Here is a 19611-nt window from a genome sequence, read left to right on the forward strand (position 1 = left end):
AATACATATATCAAAATCAAGACCCACAAGACAAATCTGGACAGAACACAGAACACAAACTTATTATGTCATGACACAGAACCATGGTTTTTTTTTTTTTTTCTCTTCAGTTAATTTTCAGCTGATATTCGCACTTCTTGATGATCTGAAAGACAAAGAAAACACTTGTACCCCCATTGGGGTGGCCCATTATAACTTAAAATACTGCCTAAGATCTGCTAGGGGAACCGGTTACAGCTAGCTACTTACCACTTCTATGGGCAAGTGAGCTGCAACTTTCCGAGAACAAGGGCATTTCATCGGTACTTGTGACTTTCCACTCCCTTGAATTACCTCAGAGATGCTAGCCTTCTCCAACAGGCATGCCTCAGTTTCCCTCTTGTACTGCAGACTAGGCTTTTTATTTATTTATTTATTTTTCTTTAATGTGAAGCTTCAAATGATTTACTGCCACAGAAACTCTTAGAACAAGGTGCTTGCTAGTTACTATTCCTGTAAGCAAAAAGGTTTTCTTTTCCTGAAAAGAATCACATGTAATGTTACAAGTTTACTTATGGGGGGACAGTGCTCCTCCCCCTTCCACAACAGACAGGCAGTTTGCAGACACACACAACATTGGATCTGAAAGCAAGCTAAAAGTGCTATCAACTCAGCTTTGAACAGAAACACGGTGAAGTTTCTGGGCTTGGATTTTTTTTAAACAATAATTAGTTTCCTTGGAAGACACATTTAACCCTTAGGGTGCAGGTTTTTCAAATTTACAATTTATAGATTCTATTCTTTTATGCGGTTAACCAATTAAGTTTCAGTAGAATTCCTTACTTTCCCTTTAATAGATTTAACAAAGTGTCTGTAGCCAAATGTTTAACTTGACTGTTTCTTTGCTGAGATGACCAAAAGAGACTACAAGAAACAAGGAGTCATTTCTTAAAGCAGTTTTTTTCCCCTCCTTACACATTACTATATTGCTTAATTTTTTTCTTCCTTAGGATTTCAAGGAACACTTCCCTTAAACTGTTAAACTTATTTTAAACTTGGTGTTTTGCTTTGGATCAGGCAAGTTTGTTATAGGAGCCCGTGTTTTCAAAGGGAAGAGCTAATTCCTTTCAGTTATTTTTCATGTTTCCTCTCTATCTGTGTATGCGTTATAAAGAGGGATAGAGGGGTGATGTTGTGCCAAATTTCTCCCCCAATCTTGGTTGATACGGGTGTGCCAGCTGAGAAATCTCTTCTTTTTTTTCCCAACTTCTTGTGCATTATTTTGGCACAGAGGCGCTGCAGCAACTTTTAAGTTACATATCTTACTGCAGGGAGGATTTTTGCTTTTCTGAGCTTTACTTTTATCCCTCAGGGCTTTAATTTTTTCCTCTTTTCCAATTTGTTAAATGCTTACAGGTCCTTGGACCATTATGCATGTACATGTAGTACACAGGGGTGCCTTTCGGCAGTGTGGGGGGTGTTTAGACTAACCCCCACCTAAGCTAACTCTACACACTCTAAAGAAAGAGTCTGCTGGGTCTAGAATGTCAGACCTTAACAGCTCATGAAATAAGGGGAGTCATCACTCCCTCACATATCCGCTGAGTCTCAAGGTTCAGCTGGCCCCCCTCCTTTGTGTTCAGAGCTCCCTCGTGGGAGAGCCCTGGTGCAGCTGGGATCAGCTCAAGTCTCAGACCTATGCAGCAGCATTCATTTTTCACTCATTACATTCATACTCATTTTTCACACACAAAATTTTTCTCCTTTTTCACATTTTTCCTGCAGTTTCCACATTTAGATGCATCTTTATTGTCCAATTCCCATGGATGTTTCTATTAAGTGGCGCTGCCCTAAGACACCCGGCACTTAATATCAGACTTTGTTAGGAACCTATACCAGAAGGCACTTATCATAAAGGCACTGGAATTCCTGTAGACTGACCTATCCCCATTTTCTGCGCGCGCTTTAACAGAGTTTGTAAGGCACCGAACCAAAAGTCCGCCTGCTTACACTATTTTCTTGCGAGTCACTGAATCAGAATCGCCTGCTCGCTCTGTGAGTCACCGAATCAGAATTCGCCTGCTTGCTCTGCGAGTCACCGAATTAAGAAGAATTCACCTGCTCGCTCTGATCCCTCCCCTTTTTTTGTTGAGACGCTGGACCAAAATCCACCCACTCACAGGGGTTTCCGGCACCCACCCCAGCCCGACAGAACACCACGTCCTGGTGCCTGGAGACAGCCTGGCAGAATGGGGAAATACTATGGCCTTGGGTTAGCCTCAGAGGTCAGTACTACGTCCACAAATAACAGAGAGACAACAAAGCTTTCCCACAGTTCCATGTGCCGAGAGAGTGTAATGGCACCACACCAGCTTTTAGCGTCTGAACACAGAAGGTCCAGCGCATGGCTGCCTCACTAGAGACACCAGTGTGCCCTTTTGGAACTGTGATACGTAAGACAGGCCTAATAGACAAAGACAGACACAGACAGACAAAGTGTTAGCCGCTCCACAAAATTGAATTCTGTAGCTCCCCTTACCTCAATGGCCGGCCGTCACTCCAAATCCTAAGTCCTCGCCAGGAGATTTCATAACAGGTATCCCCTTACCTTCTGTTGAGCATTCTGAGAGGTTTGGGAGTGGAGTGCTGGTCCGTCCATACAGGCAAGTGGCGCGTTAGGAATCTCGGTGGAACCTCCAAATTGTCAAAGCAAAAGCCTCATTCAGTTTACACGGCTAAACAGACAGTTTTATTGGCCAATAAAAGCAAAGTGAGCCAAACATGGTCCAAGCAAAGCCGGGCTGAGTGAGGCTGGCTAATACAATCAATTCTAGTATTTTATACCCTTAACCAAACAAGTCTGACGTCAGGGCAAGAAATCAAAGCGAACTTCAAAGAGGAATTATTATCAGAGAAAAACAGGTTTAGAGGGAGTTCGAGCTTCAGCTCAAAATAGTTCATTAACACATTCCAACAGCGCATCCTTCTGGTCTCTCCCCACCTCGGTGAAGGCCAGTTCACTCCCTCTAGTATACGTGCAGACACAGAGAAACTGAAATGGCTTTTGTTATACAGAATGGCTTCTAGCTAAATATGAAATGGTTTCTACAGGTGTTTTCCCATTCTTGCTTAACATAGTCTGATTTCAAGTGGTGGGGAACGAGGCTGAAGTACCAAGGAGTGATAAAATCAGAGGCCTCAAAATGCGTTATAAAATTGCATAACTTCAAACATATCACACCACTAGGTATATCTACAAGGGAGCTTCCTAACTCAGGTAGACAAATATACTAGCTCTGCAGAAGCTAGTCTCTAAAATATAGAAGTGTAACCAGGCAATATCTTGGGCTAGTCAGCCTGAGTACAAACTTGCCCAGCCCCCTTCTGTACCTATTTAGGTAGGTAGCCTAAAATGCCATCAGTGTTACCCCCAGCTATTTATTTGAGTACATTAGCAGTGAATCTACACAACAGGGTTTAACTCGAAATAAGATTTGCAAATTCAGTTATGTCAATTGTGTAGCTTACTTCGAAATAGCTTACCGTATTTTCCAGCGTATAAGGCGACTGGGCGTATAAGACGACCCCCTAATTTTTTAGTTAAAAGATAGGTTTTCGTCTTATACCCCAGCGCCCCTCCACCTCCCCGGCTTTGCTCCCGGTGTCCCTGGTCTGCTGGAGATGGTCCCCAGCAGACCAGAGGCACTGGGAGCAAAGCCGCAGCAGCGGTGGGGTCCCGCGCCTCTGAGGCTTTGCCAGGGGACCGTCTCCAGCAGACCAGGGACACCGGGAGCAAAGCCTCTGAGGACGCCCCGGCAGCGGGACAGCCCCGGCGCACCTTGGCTGCCCCGCCGCCGGAGCCCCTCCGCGGCTTTGCAAAGCCTCGGGGGAAGCCGGTGGCGGGGCATCCCTGGCGTGCCCGGGCTGCCCCGCCGCCGGAGCCCCTCCGCAGCTTCCCCCGAGGCTTTGCAAAGCCACGGAGGGGCTCCAGCGGCGGGGCAGCCCAGGCGCACCTGGGATGCCCCGCCGCCGGCTTCCCCCGAGGCTTTGCAAAGCCGCAAAGCTGTATACCCGGCATATAAGACAACCCCCGATTTTTGGGGGATGTTTTTTAACATCAAAAGTCGTCTTATACGCCGGAAAATACGGTATTTCAAAATTGGGAGCATCTACACAGCACTTATTTTGAAATAGAGCACTCTTATTCTGACTTCCCTTACTCCTCATTCAATGAGGGTTACTGGAGTCAGAGTGAGAAGTCCTCCAGCTTGACAGTATTTCAACTTTTTTTTTAAATAACTGCCTGGTGTGTAGGCGTGAACTAAGTTATTTCAAAATAATGTTGCTGTGTAGACGTAGTTGGCTCTTGTCAAGCTAGGCATGTGTTTGTCTACCTAGGCTGGGAAGCCTGCTCCCAGCAGCAGCATATATATGTTATCTACGTGTTTCTACGTTTAGGGTTGGGAGGGCATGTGACATCACATACAAGATGTATTACACTGTTTCCTTTTTAGTGTCCAGGCATTAACTATAAAATGAATTCTCTGAATGTCAAAATGTCACATTTCATGTTTTTTTAATATAGATTAGTCCTACGGTTGTTGCCAAAGAGCTATCGGTATCTGATACGGATGTATCAGAAGTATCTTGGACTGATAATGGGACCTTTAATTTATCTGAGGGATACACTCCACAGACAGACACATCTGATGGTATGTCATGGTTTCATTATCTCTGCATTTATTATAGCACTAAAAATTATCTAAAATGTGTGGGGTACGTCAGGACGTGACAAATTCCTTGTAAAAGCTAGCATTTTTTATTCAGCTATATTGCAATGCAATACATTTAACTTACTGTGCTTTGGGGACATATGCTGGACAAGGATCATCTATGTCTTGTGCAGCATGGTAATGCATAACTTAAATAGCAGCAGCAAAGACTAAACAAAATGCACACAGAGAGAGCAAGACCCAGCTATCTCCAGTAGAGTTCTCGGGCTGGATGGAAAAATAGGATTTATCCTCGTGCTCTCTCTGCATGTGCCATGTTGATGCAAAGGGAAGCAGAGGAAGAGTTACCTTGACTTGTTCAGTAACCATTCCAGCACCAATTAAAAAAAACAGCATGAATGGGCTCCAAATAATAGAATCTTGGGAGAGATGGGCAGCATTCCAAATCACAGGCCCTGGTTCTCATGGGGGACTTCAATCACCCTGACATCTCTTGGAAGACCAATACAGCAGTACACAGGCAATCCAGGAAGTTTTTGGAGAATGTTGGGGATAACTTCTTGGTACAATTGCTTAAGGAGCTGACCAGGGGCCATGTGCAGCTTGACCTGCTGCTCACGAACAGGGAGGAACTAGTAGGGGAAGCAGATGTGGTGCAACCTGGGAAGCTGTGATCATGAGATGGTAGATTTCAGGAACCTGACCAAAGGAAGAAAGGAGAGTACCAAAATACACACCCTGGATTTCAGAAAAGCAAACTTTGACTCCCTCAGAGAACGATGGGCAGGATCCCCTGGGATACTAACATGAAGGGGAAAGGAGTCCAGGAGAGCTGGCAGTATTTTAAAGAAACCTTATTGAAGGCACAGGAACAAACCATCCCAATGCGCAGTAAGAAAAGCAAATATGGTAGGCGACCAGATTGGCTTACCAGGAAAATCCTTGCTGAGCTTAAACACAAAAAGGAAGCTTACAAGAAGTGGAAACTTTTACAGATTACTTTAAATATATTTATTGAGAATGCAGGGGAGTTATCAGGAAGGCAAAAGCACAATTGGAATTGCAGCTAGCAAGGGACGTGAAGGGTAACAAGAAAGGTTTCAATAGGCATGTTAGCAATAAGAGGGTGATCAGAGAGGGTGTGGGGCCCTTACTGGATGAGGGAGGTAACCTAGTGACTGATGTGGGAAAAGCTGAAGTACTCAATGCTTCCTTTGAGTCTGTCTTCACAGAAAAGGTCAGCTCCCAGACTATTGCACTAGGCAACACAGTATGGGAAGGAGGTGGGCAGTGCTCGGTGGAGAAAGAACAGGTTAAGAACTATTTAGAAAAGCTAGACATACACAAATCCATGGGTCCAGATTTAATGCATCCGAGGGTACTGAGGGAGTTGGAAAATGTAATTGCAGAGCCTTTAGCCATTATCTTTGAAAATTCATGGAGATCGGGAGAGATCCCAAATAATTGGAAAAAAGTAAATGTAATCCCCATTTTTAAAAAAGGGAAGAAGGACAATCTAGGGAACTACAGACCAGTCAGCCTTACCTCAGGCCCCTGAACAGCTGAGCACACACATCATGAAGGGGATCCTCAAGGCATCCATTTTGAACCACTTGGAAGTGGGGAAAGTGATCAGGAATAGTCAACATGGATTCACGAAGGGCAAGTTGTACCTGACCAATCTCATTAGCTTCTGTGATTAGGTAACTATCTCTGTGGATATGGGAAAGTCAGTGGATGAAATATACCTTGACTTTAGCAAAGCTTTTGATATGGTCTCCCACAATATTCTTGCCAGCAAGTTAAGGGAATGTGGATTGGATAAATGGACTAAGATGGATAGAAAGCTGGCTAGATTGTCGGTTTCTAGCGGAGTGCCCCAAGGATCGGTTCTAGGACCTGTTTTGTTCAGCATCTTTATTAATGACCTAGAAGAGGGGGTAGATTGCACCCGCAGCAAGTTTGCAGATGACACTAAGCTAGGGGGAGAGGTTAATACATTGGAGCGTAGTGATAGGTTCCAGTGTGACCTAGACAGATTAGAGGATAGGGCCAAAAGAAATCTGATGAGGTTCAACAAGGACAAGTTTAGAGTCCTTCATTTGGGACAGAAGAATCCCAAGCATTGTTATGGGCTGAGGACCAAATGGCTAAATAACAGTTTGGCAGAAAAGGACCTAGGGATTACAGTGGATGAGAAGCCAGATATGAGTCATCAGTGTGCCCTTTAAGGTGAATGGAATATTAGGTTGCATTAGGAGGAGCACTGCCAGCAGGTCTAGAGAAGTGATTATTCCCCTTTATTCAGCACTGGTGAGTCCACATCTGGAGTATTGCATCCAGTTCTGGGCCCCTCTCTATAGAAAGGATGAGGATGCATCAGACAGCATCCTGTGGAGGGTGACCAAAATGATTAGGGGGCTGGAGCACATGACCTGTGAGGAGATGCCAAGGGATTTGGGCTTATTTAGACTGCAGAAAAAAAGAGTGAAGGGGGATTTGATAGCAGCCTTCGACTTCTTGAAGGGAGGTTTTAAAGAAGATGGAGAGAGGTTGTTCACAGTAGTGATGGATGGCAGAACAAGGAGCAATGGTCTCAGGTTACAGTGGGAGAGGTCTAGGTTGGATATTAGGAAAAACTATTTGACCAGGAGGGTGGTGAAGTACTGGAAAGGGTTACCTAGGGAGATGATGGAATCTCCATTCCTGAAGGTTTAAGTCTCTGCTTGACAAAGTCCTGGCTAGGTTGGTTTAATTGGGATTGGTCCTGCTTTGGTCAGGGGCTGGACTCGACGACCTCCTGAGGTGTCTTCCAGCCCTAGGATTCCATGATTAAGCCAGGATTCATTGGGGGAGTTTAATAGGCTACATGGAGATACTCAAAGACACCTCTTTCAAGGCCAAATCATGAGATTCTTACCCTCTTTTTACTCAACCAAGCTCGCACTGGAAATTTGTCTGTGTGAGAACTGAGTAAAAGCAAGGTAAGGAGTTCAGGATCTGACCCTCTAGATTAGTTATGGAGAACTGCCGCCTAGCCAGATTGAGAGAACACATAGTATTGTAAATGTCATTGATATTACATATGCTGTATCTGGTGTCATTACAGTAATCTTTATGTAATTTAGTCAGGCAGTGATTCACTCTGTTTTCCGGCCTTTTCTTCTAAGCCGGTGATTACTTAACATTACCGGTGGGATAGTATTGCCGGCCAGTAATAAATGCCAAATCAGCATCATTTCATTTTTTCTTTTTTAAATAAAGAAGTTGTAATCAAACAGAACTATTTGGTAGAAAAATTAAAAGTTAATGATAGATATGCATGATGCATTTTAATATTTGAAACTTCAGGACCTTATCAGAATGCATCATCACTTGTTCCTATGAAGCAAAATAAATTCAGACTCATTTTTTAAATTATCAGTGCACATTCAAACAAAGTCTTGTCACATACATTCTCCTTAGTTCACTTCCTTAACACCTGTCAGTTGGATTTTTTTTAAGACTATGGATAGCATCCATTCCTAAGGCACACTGTGAAGTTTTAATTTAAAAAAAAAAACTCATTACTAATAACACTGAGTTTATTAAAACAAAAATATTAGAAATCAAATATACTTTAAGAGAAACTACACTGGTCAGTTTTGTGAAGGTTTTCTGTTTAAAATATGTGGGGGATATTTTATGTACAACTTGAATATTAACAAAATGTTTTCATATTTTTCATACTTTAATGAAAAGAGATTTGATAATGGGTGCAGACATTCACAATCAGATTTTACAACTGACACCCATAGTGTGGTTCTTGTTCATGAAATAAAACATGTTTCATCAGGCAGTTTCATTCTGTAGCCACAGTGAAATGTAAAAAGTAAACAATGTAAATAGTAAAAAGATTTGTTTACATTTTTATAATATAAGGAAGCTTTTAATTTACTTTTAACCATACTTTCTCCCATTGTTGTCTCACTGAAGCAGTATCATCAGATTTGGTGCACAATGTTCACATCTTTGAAATACTGAGAGTATAAATTGAGAAACATCTAATTTGAATGGTGCCAGAAATCTCTCTCTCTTAAATCACAAAGTTGTGATAGAACATAAACTATTATTAGTGAAGTTTATTCTCTTTCATTCACCCATGTTTGCTAACATTATTTTCTGCTGTTGATCACTTAATAGATTTTGACCGACCTAGTGATCATGAAGAAGCTTTTGCCAGAGATCTTGCAGAATTTCCTTCTTTAGAAAATGGAGTAGGAACAAACGATGATGATGACTCAAGCATTGGCATGCCTATCCAACAGAAGAGAAAAAGGGAACAGATGCCTTCCAAGGTGGCTCATTCTCCTAGACAGAGGAAAGAGAGGCAATCTGCCACAGGCCTTTCTCTGCCTTTGACCAGTGACCAAACCTTTAACTTAGTGAGTGGTATTGCTGGTGATGTTATAGCAGCTGCAGTGTCTGCTGCCATCAAAGACCAGTTGCAGTCCACACAGCGAGCAGCACCCTCACAGGTTCCCAGTTTGAGTGAAGAGACAGACACAGAAGAAGCTGATGATTTTGAACTGCTTGACCAATCAGAGCTTGAGCAGATTGAGAGTGAACTGGGGCTTACACAAGGCCAAGAAGAAAAGACACAGGAAAAAAAGAAATCTTCAGGCTTCCTTTCAAATCTGCTTGGAGGTCATTAACCTGGAAATTGGAGCTAGTATCATAGCAGAAGTGAAACTAAAAAATGCAAAAATAAAAAAATAAAAAGGAAAATGCTGAGCTGTAAGCTTTTATCTATTACTTCAGATGTGTGTAATCATTTCCCTTATGCAGAATGAATTAATTGCACATGTATCAGCTGACTCTGTAGGTTAATGTTTTTGATAGTTATGCCTCAATGTAGTAGCATGATAAGGAAGCATATAGACATTCTTTGGTCACTGATGTGTTAGAGGTTAGTTATTTAAGAAAAAAATTGAATTGCCAAATCTTGATTTTGGGGTCCTCAGCCAAATTTGTTCCATCTTCATTTTGTTTACACTTAATTTTCAACTATCCATAGTAGTTAACTATATGTACAGTGAAAAGAAATAATTAATAGGATGCAGTGAGATTAGCAAAATCTTCTTATCTGTCCTGATTATAATGAATCACCTAGATCATTATGGTTTGTGTGTGACATTTGGTGTCAATGAACACTTAATTTAATATAAACTCCTAGCTTAAGGATGTGTAGAACACCATCAAAATTAACAAAAATTGTATTGAGTTTGTAAACTTTCAAATACCTTTTTGGTAGGCTGATACATTTCCATGTTATCTTTGATATTTTAGGCTTCTAGAGTTATGAAATGGCATGCTACTAAATTGACTGCTTGATGTATCCTCTGCTAGAGTCTGGTACTGGTTAGTACTATCCATAAAAGTAAGACAAAAACAATGTTATACTTGAGATTATGAATATCATGTAAACTAAAGGTTTTTTTTTTATTTTTGGGGGGCTAGGTAAACCAAAAATATTCAAGGTGAACAGAGAGGCTTTTTATATGCCAATTCCTATTGTAAAGGTTCTGTTTTTCTTGTGAGATAGCTGCCATCACTGATAATTAGTCATTAGAGAGCTATTCTTTAGTCTATATCTGGAGTTCATTGAGGCCAGATGTTTGTTTCTTTTATAACTTCTTGGCATACAATTAAAGGAGGAAATTGTTTAAAAATATTTGTAATTTTTAACTCCATATATACTGAAACTGGATTGGGTAACTTACTCAGTTTTTTCAAGATTTTTGGCTCACCTTTAAACAAAGGTAAAAGGTAAACAAAGATAAATAGGAAGAAGTAAAGCTAGTTTTATTAATGTGCTGTAAATTGTTAACAGGGTTGAGGGACCATGTCAGCTGTTTTCACTGGTCTTTACGTGATCTCCTATTTGCTGGCATTTTAACAGGTGAATGTTGTTATCTAGGACCGTTGGAAAGAACAGACCAAGCTTATCAAGGTCAGCTTTTCTTCCATAATAAAATATTTTTAGGAAAAAAAACTTGTTTCAAAGTAGCACAATTTTACATTTGATTTTCTTTCTAAGGCATTTAAAAGCTAGACAGATTGCCAAAAAGTTTTAGGTAAAGGAAAGCTGTTCAAGACTGTTGACACTAGCTTTATTGTTGCTTGTGCTTGTGTGTCAGTAATGCATATTTAACTGTGTTTGCTGTCCTTTATCAGTACAAAAGTGAGCCTGTGCCTTCATTATCTAAACCATCCTGAAACAAGTGAAAACTGGATACAGAGCCCACAAAATGTAGTTTAAATTACAGCATCCTGACATTTAATGCAAGTTTCTGAAAAATACATACAACAGAGCCACATATTTTATACAGTGTTAGCTGTTAAATGTTGTGTATGACTTTCCCCACCCTGTTCATCTCCATTTAATAACCAAATAAAAACAAAGGCAGTGGCCACGAAATTAGTGAGTATAAAAGCCATTTCAATTTCTCAGATGAATGAAGAACACTGTTTCCTTAATGCGTATTTAAGACAATCTGCATAGTCAGAAGTTGCAAGTCACCGCTGAAGCTTTACAGAACATCTTGACAATAGTATGCTTCCCTTGGGTGATGATACAAGTATCAAGAAGCTTAATAAGTTTCAACCCAGAAACTGGATGGGCATTGGCTGGCGGGGGGAGGTTTAAACAAGACTGATAAGGCATGCTAGCTTGGTGTTGATGGTGTCATTGTAACAGTGTGCACTTTATTGTTTTCTGAAGAATATTTGTGGTTACAAAAACTATATAAAACAGGGGCACTCGTATATAAATGCAAATTACATCAAGGATGAAAAGTAGTTGCATGAGGAGCTGCTCAGACTTTTTGTAAATGATTCATTTTCTGGTTTCAGGATAGAAAAGTAAATAAATTTGACTATGAGTTAGTGTAGAATAAGTTCTGCACTGTCTATAATGAAGCCAGTCAAACCAAAGCAGAATACGGAACATATTGAAATGTGGAAGCACAATTGATCATTAGCCTGTGTTTGGCTTTTTAAAATATTTTACGCTTTTGTTTTTACAGTGGTTAATTATACTTTAACTTTCTGTTCAAGACCCCAAATACTGCAGGATTAGAAGACTACTTTAAAAAATTAATAGTAGTTGGTATTACTCTTTAAATTACTGAGGGCTGCTCTTTATAGCATATCCTGTCATATTTATTAGTGTCGGATTGACCTATAAAATCATAGAATCATATATCACTAGAACTGGAAAGGACCTCATCATCAAGTCCAGTCCCCTGCCCTCACGGCAGGACCAAGCACCATTAGATCAGGGTGGGGAAAGGGCCTCCACGGGCCAGATCCGGCCCGCCAGTTGGGTTGATCCAGCCCGCAGAGGCCCTGCTGCTCCCCTACTCCCAGGCCAATTAGGACCTGGAGTCGGGGAAAGCGCACAAAGTTTCATCTGTCCTGCCAGGAGCACGTAGCAATTTGAAGTGCCACAAGCTCCTGGCAGGGCGGGAGGAGACTTCACATGCTCCCCTGCCCTAAAGCCCTGATTAGCCCGGGGGCAGGAGGAGTGTGCAGTTTTCTCCGCCCTACCCCCACCCTGTGAGGAGCGTGTGGCACTTCAAAGTGCCGCATGCTCCTTACAGGGCAGGAAGAGGCTTTGCATGCTCTCCCACGCCTAAGCAATCAGAGCTTGGGGGTGGGGGAGTGCACGAAGTTTCCTCTGCCCTACTAGGAGCAAACGGCACTTTTCTAAGTACCGCGTGCTCCTTTCAGGGCGAGGGCAGGGCTGAGGAAGCTTTGCATGTTCTCCTGCCTCCAAGCCAATCAGGGTTTGTGGGTGGGGGAGTGCTGTGAAGTCTCCTCCTGTCCTACCACAAGCACGCAGCACTTCAAAGTGCTACATGCTCCTGGCAGGGCGGAGGAAACCTTGTGCGCTTCCCCTGCTCCTAGTCCCTAATTGGCCTGGGGGTGGGGGGAGTGTGTGAAGCCTCTTCCCACCCTTCCAGGGGCATGGGTGCTTAGTGGGAAGGGTGGGGAAAAGATGCTCCCCCATCTCCAGGTCAATCATGGTCTGTGGGTGGGGAAACCTGGAAGCATCCTGGCCCCGCCCCTTCCAGGGCAGCCCAGGACCACTTCAAAAAATTTTGAAGTGGCCCCCTGGCCAAAAATGATTGCCCACCCCTGCTGTAGGCCATCCCTGATAAATGTCTGTCTAACCTGCTCTTAAATATCTCCAGAGATGGAGATTCCACAACCTCCCTAGGCAACCTATTCCAGTGCCTAATCACCCTGACAGGAACTTTTTCCTAATGTCCAACATAAACCTTCCTTGCTGCAGTTTCAGCCCATTGCTTCTTGTCCTATGAACATCTGTGGGAACTGCAAAAGAAGGCTTTGGATTCTGAACAATAATTAATTGAGTATGCCACACAAAAAAATAGCACAAGTCAGATGTGCTTGGTTCAGAAATAAGAAATATTGGTTATACATTCCCTTTGCATTAACTGAACAGCTGAGCACACACACAAAAATGTCTGTACTTCTCAAAGATCTGTCTAGAGGAGGATGTAATAGAATAACTGATTACCAGTAACTGTTACATACAGGCTCTTGCCCCTACTCCAGGAAAGCTAGCTGCCGGCCCATGCTGCTGCCTCTATCACAGGCAGCAGCACAGGGCAACAGATGGGAGCCAGATACACAGTTATCTAAATAACCACTTTAACATCCCTAGTCTAGAGTGCATTCAGTTGGAATTTGTATTAGGGATTGTAATTTTGCTGCACTCAGTAGCAGCAACAAAACAAGTTACTTAAGAATTACAATATTTTACAGTCTTGCAATAATTCGCACAGCTTCATTCATACCAAGAGTTACTCCCACCTTCCAAAAATGAATGCAATTACAGAAATAATGCCATGAGAATAAATTAAACATTGTAAAAGTGTATATTAGCTTAATAGAAAATTTGTTTTGACATGATATATTGTTAAAAAAAGATACTCACATTGAGCTAGATGGTGATTTTATCATTAAGGTATCTCTCCATTTGTTAGAAGAATATATATGGACCCTAGTTCAGTTCTCCTTACTCAATAAAATTCCTATTGACTTCATTGGCCCTGTTGCCCTTGTAAGGATGACTGAATTGGGAGCTTAAATTATGTTACTCCTGTTTCTTGAACAATATGTTAAATCCAAAATAAAAGAAACTTTTGAAAACTTAAACGTAGATATAGAAGACTTTTTGGCACACACAAACATAAATGTATACCTTTAATCGTTTAGTGAGCTTCATTCTGTTTTAAACTGAGTCTACAATGAAGAGAGATATCTAAGGCTATGTCTACACTGCGGGGGTTTTCCAGGATACTGGATGTATCCCAGAAAAATTCCGCTGCGTCCAAGGAACATGCTTGTTCTTCCGCTTTTTTTGCGGAAGAGCAAATGCACTTTCAGGGAGCCCTGTATTCCTTGTTCTTCGAGGGATAAGGGCTCTGCCGAAAGAGGAGGCTTTTCCACCATTTGGCCCCATATAGGCTACGACTAAACTACACCCCTCTGTCAGCAGAGGGATGTAAATGAGATGTTTCGAAAGTGCAAATGAAGCAGGGATTTAAATATCCCATGCTTCATTTGCATAATTGCGTAATGCGCTCTTTTGAAAAAGCACCATTCTGAAAGTAAAACTGCAGTCTAGACAGTTTAAAGGTTTAGAGGATCTTTTGAAAAAGCTCCCCGTTTTCGAAAAAACACATCTAGACTGTGGTTTCGTTTTCAAAATGGTGCTTTTTCAAAAGAGTGCCATTACGCGATTATGCAAATGAAGCACGGTATATTTAAATTCCTGCTTCATTTGCACATTCGAAATGTCTAATTTACATCCCTCTGCTGACATTTACATGCCGACAGAGGAGTGTAGTCTAGACGTAGCCCTAGACTGTGCCAAATGGCAGAAAAGCCTCTTCTGGAAAAGTGATTGGAAAGGACTGTGGTCTAGACCTAAGTTTTTTTTGAACACAGATAATAGGCCATTACTAAATATGAATACAGATTTTACTTGCTTTTTGTTCATTTTGGACGTATTCCAGACTAATGCGCATTTAACTAAGCCCTCCGTTGAACAGACGTAGCTTGGTCTCCATTTATTTAATATTAAAGCAGTTAATTTCCTATAGATACAATCTATCCAGGTAACCAGAAACTGGAAAATTACAAAATGTCTTAAATTTATTTATCTAAAATATTTTGCAGCACTTTACTTAATATGATTACTATTTTAAAAACATGGAATAAGAATTACGATAGAAACTGTTTGTAAATCCATTTAATAAATATGGTAGTTTTATCTTTCATTGTATAAAATTGTATGTTTGTTATTCAAAAAAAAAAAAAACCCCAACCCAAACTCTTCTCAAGTTAATACCACTTTTTCCCTAATCTGATGTGAGCTACTGTTTAATAGTGTGGAGGGTTATACTAAATAAATAATTTTAGTTCTTAGTTACAGCCTGATAATTTTAGAATTTTATCTATGTAAGCAGGATCTGAGTGAGCTCTCCCCTGATATATTGTGATGACCTGGGGAGAAGGACTTCAGAAACAGACTGTATTTGGATAGACAAACCTGCAACAGAGTAACTCGGCTCTTCCTGAAGCTCCTATTCTGCCTTGTTACCCAGCAGAAGGAATTGCTCTGCCAAAATGATTAAGTGGGGCTGGTGTTGGGTTACAAATCACTCTAGTATGTGAAACCCTGACCGCACCGGTCAGCTTCGGGTGAGGAGTATGTCAAGGCTGCCCGCTGTCAGGCCAGCTGTATACTCTGGCCGTCGAGCCCTTCCTCCGTCTCCTTCGCAAGAGGTTGACGGGGTTGGTGCTCTGTGAGCCGGAGATGTGGCTGGTCCTGTTGGCGTACACCAACAACATGCTCCTCGTGGTCCAGGACCCAGGAGACCTGGTATGGGTGGAGGCCTGCCAAGCCGTCTACTTGGCGGCCTCCTCCGCCCGAGTCAACTGGGTCAAGAGCTCTGGCCTGCTGGTAGGGGCCGGGTGGCAGGCAAGCTCCCTCCCACCCGTGCTTCAGGCCATCAGGTGGAGCGCGGGTCCACTGCTCTATCTCGGCGTTTTTCTCTCTACCACACATCCCTCTTTGCCGGAGAACTAGCAAGGTTTAGAGTCCAGGGTGGCTGAGCGATTGCGGAGATGGACAGGACTGTTCTGGTGCCTCTCCCTGCATGGGAGGGTACTAGTGCTTAACTAACTAGTCCTGTCCATGCTCTGGCACCATCTCAGCACCCTGGTCCTGCCCCCGGGTTTCCTGGATCAGATCCAGCAGCTGCTGCTGCGGTTCTTCTGGCCAGAACTGCACTGGGTCTCTGCAGAGGTTCTCCATCTTACCCTTGAGGAGGGAGGGCAGGGCCTGACGTGTTTGCACACGTGGGTTCATGTCCTCTGCCTCCAGGCCCTGCAGAGTCTCCTATTTGATGCAGGCACACTGCTGCACGCTTTCCTTCACCGTTTCCGAGGGCTCCGATATGACCGGCAGCTCCTTTATTTGAGAGGTCTTCCGCGAGACCTCTCCGAGCTGCCAGCCGTCCACCAGGACCTCCTCCGGGCCTGGAAGCTGCTAGAGGGGACCAGGTCCTTGGGAGCCACCGTCAGGGCAGACCTCCTCGCGGAGCCCCTGCTACACAATCCCCATCTACGTGTGCAGGCGGCGGAGTCCCCCTCGGTGCGCCGGAGGCTGGTCCTGGCAGAAGTCACAAGGATCAGAGGATCACAAGGATCAGAGACCTCCTGGACTATGACCGGGGAGACTGGGTGGATCCTCGGGCGCTCGCCCAGCGCATGGGGCTCTTTACCCTACGTACTCCCCGGCGCGTACTTCAGGAGGGGAAGGATGCTTTGCCGCCCACTGCTCGGGTTTATCTTGACAAGGTCCTGCGAGAGGGTGCACCCCGCCCACCTCTCACCCCAACCCCTCCTGATCCCTCCATTGGCCCCCAGCCCTGCGTGCCTTCCTGACTGCCTCCCCCTCGTCATCCTAGCCAGCTGCACGCGATGCAGCCGGTCCCCTTCCGAACTGTGCCAAAGAGTCACATGTACACGCTCGTGCTTCACACGCTCCACTTCCCCACCCTTGTGTCCCGCCCAGACACCAAGTGGCGGGACCTCCTACCACCAATGGAGGGTGGAGAGCCCCTGTGGACCAGCCTCTATTCGACCTTGGTGCCATGGCCCACCGGGGACATCTGCTGGAGAATCTGGCACAGCACGGTGAGCATGGGCATGTAGTTGGCACGATTCACCCCCACCTCCGAAACGTGCCTCTTCTGTGGCGTGAGGGAGACCCTGGCACACATCTACATCGAGTGCGCCAGGCTACTGCCCCTCTTTCGGCTCCTCCAGAACCTCCTGTTGAGGATCTGGCTGCACTTTTCCCCCCACTTGTTAATTTACGCACATCCCATCCGTGGCCCCACAAAGTCGTGGGACCTCCTGGTCAACCTCCTCCTGGCTATGGCCAAAGTGGCAATCTACAAAACCAGGGAGAAGAGGTTGGCTGGGGGAGGGGCCTGCGACTGTAGGGCCTATTTCCGTTGCTGTATCCGCTCACGTATCCAGGCAGAGTTCCAATGGGCAGCGTCCACTGGCTCTTTCGAGACCTTCGGGGGGCAGTGGGTACTGTCCGGGGTTCTCTGCTTGGTATCCCCATCCGGTTCCCTGGTTTTAACCCTTTGACCCTCACACCCGTACCTGTTTTTTCATTATTTGTCCCCAGTAATTAGTTGGTTCTTCCAGGTTCTGTGGACCCTCCCCGCAGGCTGGGGAGAGGTCCTTTAGATGTGGGTGGGCTAATGGAATGTTGTTATTCTCTTGATGGATACTCCCCAAACTGAACCTCACTTGCGGAGGATAGGGAGGCCAAATTTCACTTGAAAAACGGAGAACTTGGGTTCTCCCTAAAGATCCTTCCCCTCTCCTCTGTTTAAAGACAGAGCTAATTATATTCATTGAGAGTCTTTGTTAAGTGATCACTACAGCTGAAAAACATGAACAAATAGTCTAGTAGCACCTTAGGGTACATCTAAACTACATGCCTCCGTCGATGGAGGCATGTAGATTAGCCAGATCGGCAGAGGGAAATGAAGCCGCGATTAAAATAATCGCGGCTTCATTTAAATTTAAATGGCTGCCCCGCTCTGCCGATCAGCTGTTTGTCGGCAGATCGGGGCAGTCTGGACGCGACGCGCCGACAAAGAAGCCTTTCTTGATCGGCCCAGGTAAACCTGGTTTCACGAAGAGTAACGGTAGTTCGGAATAGGAACCTAGTCCGAACTACCTAGTTCGAGCCCCGTGTAGCCGCGCTGCACGGGGTTCGAAGCAGCGGGGATTTAAAAATGGCGGCTCCCCGCTTATGCTAATGAAGCCCAGGAAATTCAAATCCCGGGCTTCATTAGCAAGTGCGGTATGCATACATTACCCCGCTAGTTCGAACTAGCGGGGTAGTGTAGACATACCCTGACTGAGGTGCACTAGAAGGAGAGGTCACTGGCAGGTTAAAGGAAAATTTGTAGGACTTTCACACCACAAGGTGAAAAACTGAGGCAAAGGACATTACCAGTGTAATCTGGGGTCTATGTTTAACGTACATAAGAGTGGCCATAATATGTTAGGCCAGTGGTCCATTTAGCCTAGTATCCTGCCTTCTAGCAGTGACCAATGTCAACTGCTTCAGAGGGAATGAACAGAACAGGCAATCATAGAAGGATCCATCCCTTATTGTCCACTCTGGTAATCAGAAGCTAGGGACACCAGAACACAGGGTTGTATCCCTTATCAGCTTGACTAATAGCAAGTGATGGATCTGTCCTTCATGACCTTATCTAGTTCTGTTTTGAACCCCATTACAGTTTTGGCCTTCACAATATTCCCCCATACTGAGTTCCACAAGTTGACTGATGTGTGAAAAATGTTTGTTTTAAAATTGTTGCCTTTTAATTTCATTGGGTGGCATAGGGTCAGCTCCAGCGCCCACTGGTATGGCATGCATATGCCATGCTATAAAGGACACTGCTGGACCCCCCTTCATGCTCAGTTCCTTCTTGTCACCAGTGACCATGCTTGTAACTGCAGTGCCACTGCCCTTGCTGTCGCTTTTCTTGTAATAGTTGTTTGTAAATACTCCCCTCTTAGCAGTTAATTGTTAGTAGATTAGCAAAAGTGTCAGCCTCCCGATACTCTGGCATATCTGATAATCCGGCACCACCTAGGTCCCAAAGGTGCTGGATTATCGGAAGTCTACTGTATTATGCCCACACAGGGTTCCAAACCTCTTACCCCCTTTCACTTGCTTTTTCCCTTTTTATTTGTCTGTACCTGATTCTGCTTTTCCTGCTAAATGGCTCCTTCCCGGGGGGGCACAGATTTGTCCATTACTAATTTAGTAAGAAGGGTGGGCTTTTCAGTTAGCCCCCACACCTTCTGGTTCCTTTCATTGGGTACATTCAAATGTTTATTTTTGCAGTCAGCTAATAAAATTTTTTAAACTCCTCAGTACAGGTTTTCATAACAGCCAGACAACAGCAGTGTTTCTTTTGACTAAGATTAAGGGTTTGTAAACCAATAAATAGGTCACCAATTTTAGTCTTATTTGTCATGTACTTTTAAGGTTCTTTATGAGGGAAGAACAGAAACACTACCCTTAATTCTTTTGGGCTTGCCCCTCCTATGATTGTGGTTGGAATACAGTGGACCCCATTTAATCTTTTACATTTGCCAGGGCCACCTTTTCTATTTGTCCCCACTTTTCAAGCACACTAAAAGTGCTTTCAGTATGTTTACAACAGGGGACAGTACTTCATTCCTTTTCCAGGCTTTTAACAGTTTTTGTTTA

The 19611-nt window shown here is 43.8% G+C and overlaps 1 protein-coding gene across 4 annotated transcripts in view; it reads left to right on the forward strand.

Moving 5' to 3' along the window:
* RETREG1 (reticulophagy regulator 1) overlaps window positions 1–15215 on the forward strand; it is a 139046-nt gene extending 123831 nt beyond the window's left edge. For all 4 annotated transcript variants that reach the window (XM_075921450.1, XM_014579878.3, XM_075921451.1 and 1 more), the window contains 2 exons: window positions 4565–4691; window positions 8895–15215. In XM_075921450.1, coding sequence (XP_075777565.1) covers window positions 4565–4691; window positions 8895–9406 — 639 coding nt within the window. In that variant the 3' untranslated portion in view covers window positions 9407–15215. The remainder of the gene's footprint in view (window positions 1–4564; window positions 4692–8894) is intronic.
* The last annotated feature ends 4396 nt before the right edge of the window (window positions 15216–19611 follow it).

The sequence above is a fragment of the Pelodiscus sinensis genome, chromosome 2 (assembly GCF_049634645.1).
Source record: "Pelodiscus sinensis isolate JC-2024 chromosome 2, ASM4963464v1, whole genome shotgun sequence".
NCBI classification, from domain to species: Eukaryota; Metazoa; Chordata; order Testudines; family Trionychidae; genus Pelodiscus; species Pelodiscus sinensis.